Below are 9,782 nucleotides of genomic sequence, written 5' to 3'. Positions count from 1 at the left end.
CCTTTAGGCCACTGCAGTAAATTCAGAATACAAAATATGGCATTTCTACCCATATTTGTGTTGGGTCTGGATTTATTGGATTTATATCTATAGTTTATTGGGTTAAATACTTCCTTGTCACTTCCCATATCCCTTCTATTGCTTTATAATCCCATTACGTGTAGCCCAATAAGAGAAGTAAGGGGGTCATTTACAAGAGAATTAGCAGTCACACAACTTTTGCCGCAGTCATTGCCATTCATTAGGGCTCATTGCACACAAGGAGATTAGTCATTCGCAATAAATATTCGCTACCACAGGCGACTAATCCCCTTCAAAGGCTTTTTTACCGGCAATAACATCAGTGGGAAAGCATAAAAAAATGGAAATTTAAAAAATGATATAGAGAAGAGAAGCTTATACATGAGCAGCTGCTGGAGAAACAGGCTAAGAGTTTCAAATAACATGAAGTAGATGGATGATGAAATTATATAGGAGCGAAGGGTGAGAAAAGGTTGAGAGAACCACAAAATACAGGGGAAGGAAATAATTTAAGAATGCAAAAATAACTTTAATAATCATTTTAAAATGTTTATTGATATATTATAAATATATACAGAAAATATATATGCTCTATAAACTATATACAATTTTTATATACAAAATAATGTATATGTAAATTATACAAATAAAATTTTCTATAAAAATATATCTTTTAGTAAAAATAAAATTTTCTAATAAAAATATATATATCTATCTTTAGTACAAAAAATTTTCTATAAAAATATATCTTTAGTATCTATCTTTAGTACAAATCTTTCTTTAGTACAAATAAAATTTTCTATAAAAATATATCTTTTAGTAAAAATAAAATTTTCTAATAAAAATATATATATCTATCTTTAGTACAAAAAATTTTCTATAAAAATATATCTTTAGTAAATTAAAATTTTCTATAAAAATAAATATCTATCTTTAGTACAAATCTTTCTTTAGTAAAAATAAAATTTTCTATAAAAATATATATCTTTATATACAATTGTATATATAAAAATATAAATATATGTATACAAATTGATAATATATAAAATGATATATAAATATACATTGAGCATAGCTAATATAAGTTCTGCGCATGTGCTACGCTGGTGACGTCTTGCAAATATTCCGTGAAGCGGTCAGTCTGCATTTACGTCTAGGAATGTGCATCATTCCAAACAGACTGTTCTGCGCAGAATTGCTGGAGGAATTGTGGGAACTTGCTGTAATTCCGCTCGTCGATTATTTCTGACTGATGACATATATAGCCATTGGCTTCTCTGCCATTTTCTTTTTCTTCCTTACGCAATAAGCAGTAATGAAAAAAAATAGCCCTCCGATCACTGCCACAAATGGAAAAAATGCTAGAGTAAACTCCAAACTCATCAGCTCGGTGACATATGGATTGTTCTTCTGCAGTTCATGAGAGACCTGTCAGACAGAAAAAAAAATCAAATTAATTTCATAATTAAAAAGACTAATTCAAAAAGGATATAAATCCTGCTCATTAGACATAAAAATATAAAGAAAAAGCCCTATTTACTAGACCTAAATATTACTGATGAGCGAATCTGTTCCGTTTCGCTTCGCCGAAAAATTCGCGAATCTTTCAAAAGATCTGCGAAACGGCGAAAATGTGCAGCAAAAAAAATTGTCGCCCGTGACTATTCTTTTGTCAACCACGGCTGCTATTTTGTCGCGCGGCTATTCTTTTGTCGCACAGCTATTCTTTTGTCGCCCGGCTATTTTGTCGCCCGCGGCTATTATTTAGGCGAATGGCTATTCTTTTGTCAACCGCGGCTATTATTTCATGGCACGGCTATTCTTTTGTCGCCCGCGGCTATTATTTCGACGCACGGCTATTCTTTTGACGCCCGCGACTATTCTTTTTTGATGCCGGCGACAATTTTTGGACGTGCGGCGAATTTTTCTGCGGCAAATTTTTTCATCCGTTTCGCAAAACGCGAATGGCGAAACGCGGAAATTCGCATCGAATCCATGCCTTGCGAAACATTTCGCCCATCACTACTAAATATAAAAAGGATAAGAGGTGCTACTTACTAAGCTCACAAAGATTGCGTGCCCAATACCTTCTAACAGCTTTGAGAAGAACAGCTGGATAACATTGGCTTTTCCACGTAGTTTTGGGCTCACTAAGTTCTAGAGAGAGAAGGCAAAGGGTTAGGATCACCATCTATCACTGATTGTTTTCAGAAGTACGTACATGCACTTAGGGACAGAAAGAAACATATTCTAGGAGCTGAAGAGCCCTAAATTCCCTTCTATAGGAAGTAAGGCACAAGAAGTATTGACTGTAATGGGGTAAATAGATTGGGGGTAAAATAAAGCACAGTAAAGGTTACACTACCAGTTTCATGTTAAGCATCGGGACTTGGCATATAGCTTGTAATATTCCAGAGACGGCAATGAAAACCTGGAAAACAAAGAATCAGAAAAATTAACAAACTCTTTTGTCATAAATAGCAAAACATTTATAACAGGAGAACTCTATCTGTATTATTATATTTTACTGCCTGCAAATCTATGGACTGATAATACTTACATAGGCAACAGGTATGTTGATCTCTGGCATAAATATAAAGAACAGGAAGAAAGGGGCACAGGTAATAAGCCCTATTCCTGCCAACACTGCATCTATATCAGGCGTCCTCTTCTTGGAATACTTGCTGAGTTCCATGCCAATAATATAGCCAATTAGATCCGACGCACATCTGATGATTCCATAAAACAGGCTAGGAATGGAAATAGCATATAAACAAAGGGCCAGAGGAAAAGACGACAGAAACCAGAACAAATCTTTGGAGAACCACTGAGTGCAAACGGAGCCGTAAAATGTAAACGGCAGAAAACTGAAAGGTTTGTCTTGGTTTAACTTTCATATCAATATCAGTTATTATTCAAGGTTACTCGTATTGAAAGTCTTTTATAAACCCTGGCCTAACTCTCCAGGTTTTATTAAGTTATATTGTATGGAAATCGGTATTACACTACTATTAAAGGTCTCCTAAGAGAATGGGGGATCTTACATTTATATCATAATGCACTTAAAGTTTACAAATTATTGGGCCAACATCTTATAGGCTCTGGGGCAAATGAGATCCTATATAAGTCACACTAAACTATTTGCTTGCAAGTTGGTAATTTAGGACTCCAGTGTTTCTGGGCTAAAGGAGAGAACTGGATATTTAGCACGGGACCCTTTTACCTTTACTAGACACCTGATAGGTTTCTTCCCTTGAATGTGCCATAACCATAAAGGGCCCCTGTTTGCTGTACAGGCTTTAAAATGGTTTGTGTGTATTTGGAAATAAGTGTCTGTGGGTAATGTATGCACATTAAAACATCTATGCTTGTTCATGAAAGTAGAACTTACTTGTCGTCATAATTGCAGTTTTTGGTCAAGCAGTGTGCCTTGATATGTAGTTCTTTCCGATCTTCTTGAATTAGTGTGAAGACCCAGACAGTCTTTGAACCGTACACTAAAGCATAGCATAACATGCCAGCCGTGGAGGAAAGAAAGCTGCAACTGGAAGAGGAGAGTTGAAGTTAGTGGCAATGTGTGTTTACATTTCTCTGTTATTTCTTTAAAACTAGTTTGTGTATTCTGCACTGCTCACAAAAAGATAACATTCAGGGCCACTTGCAAAATACTACAGTAGGGGGACATGCAGTGTCTAAAGGGCAGATTTAGCAAAATTCGAGTTTATATATTTGTTTCACAATTCGAGAACGCATTGAAAAAACGTAAATGCGACTGTACTCGAATATTCTTAAGAACCACAAACAGTCTGTGTTGTGCCAAAATACTTTCATTCCATACTGTCTTCATTTGCTTCTGCTATGCTTCTGTTACTAGCCCTTTTATCTAATTAGTATTGCATCTGTTTTTATGGGTTTGCTAAACTATATAAATCCCGCTGGAGATGCCAAGGATTGAAACTCCATTCCTTGTTTCTTTTTGCTAGAGGGTAGAAGTCTACACTAACCTTGTCAGAAGTTGCTTCAGGTCAGAACAACAGTTACTTTTGAATTCAGGTATATCACTTTCATCATCTTCATCCTCCATGCCTTCTCGAGGGTCTTTCACAATTATTATTGCCAGCACCAAACCAAACAGGCCAAATGCTGGGGTTATCTGTATTAGAATTAAGAGTAATTATAAGTAATAACACCTTGTACATTCTCCGTTATATACTATCAACTGATCTGCACACTCAAACATAATTATCCTTGGGCCATACTATATACTGTACATGGTTAGAAAGAAATATACATGGTTGGACAGAGCTATTTTCTCAGATTATATTTTACTATATACTTCTAACAAGTGAGACAATCCTGAAGAGGTTTACTGTTTCTGATTTGTTTCAGAGAATTTAATAGATGAATGTACTGATCACTTTAATGCCCAATATAAAATTTAGTGATGCTATAAACTGATTTTCCTATTATATATTTCAATATACTACGGAACTGAAACTCATTATGTAATCATATAATATACAATTTGGTCACTTCCCTATAGGACCAAACTGTAAATTATATCCTTATAAACAATGCTTAGTGATGTCATCTGTAATCGGAGCTTAGTGATGTAATTTCTGTCACATGGCTCACTTAAACTTGTACATTATAATTAATAAAGTACCCCCTGTTGTAAAATATGAGGATATTATAAGTCACCTTGGAGTTCCGTGACCTGAATAAAAGCACTCAGCCTTTTATATGCTTTTATATTGTTTTTTATTTGGTCGTGGAACTTCTTGGTGACTTATAATATCCCTATACTTCATTCACTATATTATAGCATATCAAGATACTGTTCAAAGATTTCCTTATATTGAATATTTAAATCCCCAAGACCCAAAAAAGCAGGTGTTTTACTTACCCGTAGTGCATATCGCCAATTTGAAGATGCCAGGTCAATTGCTGAAGCTCCAAAGATGCAAGCAAGCATACTATAATAGAAGGATAAAATAAACAAGTTTCACTGCATATTGCAATTATTTACATTAGTGCATTGATGTATTCACGAGAGTAGCCAATTCAGTTGCAAAACACGTTGCAAAATAAATGTACTAACAGGCAATATATAGTACATACCAGCAAAATGCGTTAGTGCAGGTGTAAAAACCTAGCATCCGTGTTCTCTGGTCAGGGCGGAAAATGTCGCCAATCATTACAGGAACCATGCCTAGGCAGCTTTCTGCCATTGAAGAAACAAATAGTCGTACCAGCAGGAAGAGCCAGAACCCCTAGAGTTGGAAAAAGACACAAAGTCAACACTTTATTAAGATTCCGACTGAATGATTGTGGAGAAAGTGCAATTGCACTCTAAATTAAATAAGCTAAAGCCAAAGGGGGGGGGGGGATTTGTTACCAGGTTACCAGGGGAGAAAATATAAATAAATAGTAAATGAGCAAATAGTTACCTGCTGGGGAATATATGTGCATCCAAAGGCCAATACGGAATAGAACAATAGTCCAATGCACAATACCATCTTCTGCTTATAGCGAGGTATGGCACCAGTTAAAAATGGCGAAATGATCATTCTAGAGCATAGAAACCCTGTTGAGGGAAAAAGATTATAAGAGAAGAAAGTGACACATTGTGAAACCTCACATGTAACAGTAGCCCGGCTGAGCTGACAGACGCATATATATATGTAAAATAACAGTTGCTCCCCCAAAAATGTTTCACATTATAATATCATGGGGGTTATGTAATATTAGGTGCAAAATTTGCTACAGTTCTAATCACCTATAGCAACCAAATGGTAATTAGCATTTACTGGTCACCTGGGCAAACGGTGGTGATGTGAGTTGAAAAAAAAGAAAGAAAAAGAACGCAATGTGCGGCCTTATACAGTATACAGATGTAGAGAATACAATGAAAAGTTTTGTCATACCTAAAATGATCAACTGGAATCTGATGATCGTGCTATGAAAGTCTTCTATAATGATAGGCAGAATTGCTGTCAAATGATACAAAAGAAGACATTGTTAATACAGATGCTCGGGGTTAATTTGGGCAGTTATGCAGCCCCTCCCCATTACTTATCCTCAGACTTTAACCTCAGAAGGGAGATCTCTCTAGTATATAGAGCGCCATTGTGCCCCCCTTATATCACATATAAATGTAAAAATAATAGGAAGTTCATCTATACAATTACTTGTGCTCCATAAGAGCATAGATAACAATTGCTGTAGGTAGCCCAGGGGCGGGCCGAGCTGACCGGGTGCCCTAGGCAACCCGGTCGGCTACCTCGCCCCTGCATCGCTACATTGCAACCCGCCCTCCCCCCCCCCCCGTTTTGATGCGCATGCGCAGTTTGCGGGGGGGCGGGCGCGGTGTGCGATGCGAAGCGGTGCAACACAAAACTGCACTAGGGGTAGGCAGGAGAGGCTGCTGCCTGGCGGCCCCCAATCGTTGCGCCCTAGGCAGCTGCCTCTTCTGCCTACCCCTAGTTCCGGCCCTGAGGTAGCCGTTCTCTACTTATGTCTTAAGGCAGAAGTACCCAATATCCTTTATTACTTAAACCATATAGTTAAGGGAAAATCTATAAAAATATATATACTCATGATATTTATTATGGACTAAAATACATTTCTATTTATTAACTCATTTTAAATGGTACATGAGTATATATATGTTGTAGCTGTTTTACCCCTTGTTGATCACTAGGGGGATTCTCTGTATACTGCTCAGTTTAGTTTCTTGCCCATATAAATGGGCTTCCCAATGTTTCTATGTCCCATGAACTAAAATTATTAGTCATGATGGCAGAAAAATGTAGCCTGTGAATGATAACCCTATAAGCAGTTATTATGAAGCATGCTTACCCATCAATATAAAGTCGTCCACAAAGTTTACAAAGTTTAGGTAGAAATAAAAAGCCACCATAAACACAGCACGTCTGTAGGAGATTTGACAGGGAGCGTCCGTCTCTGTGCTCTGCTCATCTCTCTTCTCTTCATTTATTTCATTTTTCTCTATGTCTGGCTGTTTGAAAGTTTTCTGTGATTTCTTGAAATGTTGAAAAAAGTTGAATATAAAATTGAAGAATCTGAAAATACTGAAATGAAAACAGATATAAAATTATTTTAGCAAAAGTCATGGATATCCTGTAAATTCTATGCTTATACTTTGGTGCTTAGTGATGTCATCAGTTATAATCGGTGCTTAATCATGTCATTTGTTTAACGTGATTCGGAAAGATAATGCCCCCCCACTGTAATATATGAGGATATTCATTTTATGGTCATGGAGCTCCTCGGTAGACTTATAATATCCTTATATTTAGCAATAGTGAGCACATTATTTCACATGTTACGTATATTACATAGAAACTAAGCCCAAGAAATAAAGGATACAAACTGTGCAAAGTTTGGGCACCCTGGCATAAATAGTGTGAGAATGACAGCATTTTAGATTTAAACCAATGAAATTCAATGTATGGAATCTGATTGGCTGTTGATGGCCCCACCCATTTTTTTGGGGAGCCCTGGTGTAAATAGCGTAAGAATGCAAGCACTTTAAATGTAAACTATTGAAATTCAAGGGGTAAAATCTGATTGGCTGTTAAAGGCTCCACCTACTTTTCCTATCCTGACTCCATAGTCATTCAGTGACAAACTACAAAGTTTGGGGACCCCAGCATTAAATGTGTGAAAATGGCAGCAGTTTATAGTTCCCCATTGAAATCAATGAGTAAAATTGTCTGACTGGCTGTTTGTGGCTCTGCCAGCTTTTTCTAACCATGAATCTGTAGCCATTGGTTTATTTCTAACCCAATGACAAACTGTGCAAAGTTTGGGGACCCTGGCCTAAATAATGTGAGAATGGCAGCAGGTTAAATTCCCCCATTGAAAGTTAATAGGTGAAATCTGATCTGTTCATAGCTCCGCCCACCTTTGGGCATCCAACAAATATCTTTTTGTTCAGGTTGACCCCATGACTATGTGAGTTGAATTTGGTAAGTGTGGCCTCAAAGCTGTAAGAGTGGCAGCAGTTTGAAAATCTTCCCTGTCAAAGTCAATGGGGAAAATTGGGGGGTTCACAAAAAGATGGGGGGCGGGATTGCTTAGAAAAGCACAAGAGTTTGGGTGTTGTACCCCTAAAACTGTTACACAGAGATCAGGGCTGGTTCAGATTGGGAGGGAGGTGCTGCCATTATACATTATACAGTATATTCCCCCCAAAGTGCCTTTTCTGTTATCCCCCCTATCTTGTTAACTCTAGCCCCCCCTCCCCCATGATGTGCAACTTCCCACTAACTGCTGCCTGAGATGCTGCTCTATTCATTGCATGAAATCAATAAAACCCTACTTCGATAAATGTGGCCAATAAACTATTAACAGTGTGATTACTACAGGTTTGGGACCCCTCATCTGGAAACCCGCTATCCAGAAAGTTCTGAATTACAGGCATTTGAAATAATTGACATTTTTAAAACCAATTTCTCTGTAATAATAAAACTGCTTTTTACTGGATATCTACCAATCCTATTGGGTTTCACTAATATCTGTATAGGATTGTAGGTGACTGTTTAAATCTAGTTGCTGATTGGTTGATCACCAGTAATGTTTGTCTCTTGTGTTAGGAAACACTTTTTTCATATGGGATCCAAATTATGGAAGAATCTGGAAAACCCCAGGTTCCATACCGCCCCTAAATTTCTGCCGCCCTAGGCCTGAGCCTTTGTGGCCTCACAACAAATCCGGGCCTGTACTCAAGAACAGTGTAATTACTACAGATATGGGATCCCTTATCCCGAAACCCATTATCTAGAAAGTTACAAATTGTGGGAAAGCCAGCTCCCATGGATTTTAATCAAATAATGCAAATTCAAAACCAATTTCCTCCTTCTCTGTAATAATACAACAGTACGTTTTGCTTGACCCCAACTAAGATATAATTACCCCTTATTGGGGCAGAACAGCCCTATTGGGTTTATTTAATGGTTAAATGATTCCCTTTTCTCTGTAATAATAAAACAGTACCTGTACTTGATCCCAACTAAGATATAATTACCCCTTATTGGGGGCAGAACAGCCCTATTGGGTTTATTTAATGGTTAAATGATTCCCTTTTCTCTGTAATAATAAAACAGTACCTGTACTTGATCCCAACTAAGATATAATTACCCCTTATTGGGGGCAGAACAGCCCTATTGGGTTTATTTAATGGTTAAATGATTCCCTTTTCTCTGTAATAATAAAACAGTACCTGTACTTGATCCCAACTAAGATATAATTACCCCTTATTGGGGGCAGAACAGCCCTATTGGGTTTATTTAATGGTTAAATGATTCCCTTTTCTCTGTAATAATAAAACAGTACCTGTACTTGATCCCAACTAAGATATAATTCACCCTAATTGGAAACAAAACCATCCTATTGGGTTTAATTAATATTGAAATGATTTTTTTGGTAGACTCGGGTGTATTTATTAACATTTATCGGTTGCTATGGGCAACATCACGGCTGCACAGGGATTAGGGCTAATGTTGGGATGGGGGTCGGTGCTGCCATTGTACAGTTCAACCCCCCAAGTACTGAGCTGCTTATGGGAAATCCACTAACAAGTTATATAGTTATATAGTTACAGAGTCAGTTATAGAGTATGGTTATAACTATATATGTATTTGCCATCTCTCACTCACCCACAAGACATTGCTGCCTCACAGTATCGCTGCTGAAGTGCAACTGATCTGCTGTTGACAATCTGCACCAACAGCCTC

At 37.3% G+C, this 9,782-nt stretch overlaps 1 protein-coding gene across 1 annotated transcript; it reads right to left on the bottom strand.

Moving 5' to 3' along the window:
* Positions 1 to 1,091: 1,091 nt before the first annotated feature.
* LOC108646246 (protein spinster homolog 1-like) lies at positions 1,092 to 3,311 on the bottom strand. The gene is made up of 4 exons (XM_031898158.1): positions 2,582 to 3,311; positions 2,387 to 2,452; positions 2,080 to 2,178; positions 1,092 to 1,449 (listed from the first exon to the last, which is right to left on the bottom strand). Exons 1-4 carry the CDS (start codon positions 2,714 to 2,716, stop codon positions 1,261 to 1,263), a joined length of 489 nt encoding a protein of 162 aa, XP_031754018.1. The 5' UTR covers positions 2,717 to 3,311; the 3' UTR covers positions 1,092 to 1,260.
* Between the last annotated feature and the right edge of the window lie 6,471 nt (positions 3,312 to 9,782).

This window comes from Xenopus tropicalis, chromosome 3 (assembly GCF_000004195.4).
Source record: "Xenopus tropicalis strain Nigerian chromosome 3, UCB_Xtro_10.0, whole genome shotgun sequence".
Lineage (NCBI taxonomy): Eukaryota > Metazoa > Chordata > Amphibia > Anura > Pipidae > Xenopus > Xenopus tropicalis.
Note: the sequence above shows the minus strand (reverse complement) of the source record. Positions and strands in the feature narration are given on the sequence as shown.

Excerpts from the sequence above, each read along its gene's own strand:
- LOC108646246 (XM_031898158.1), bottom strand. The coding sequence starts at position 2,716 with ATGGAACTCAGCAAGTATTCCAAGAAGAGGACGCCTGATATAGATGCA. Across the intron at positions 2,179-2,386 it reads CGATGCTTAACATGAAACTG|AACTTAGTGAGCCCAAAACT; the intron begins GTAGTGTAACCT and ends TTCTCTCTCTAG. Across the intron at positions 1,450-2,079 it reads ACGCAATCTTTGTGAGCTTA|GTCTCTCATGAACTGCAGAA; the intron begins GTAAGTAGCACC and ends TCTGTCTGACAG.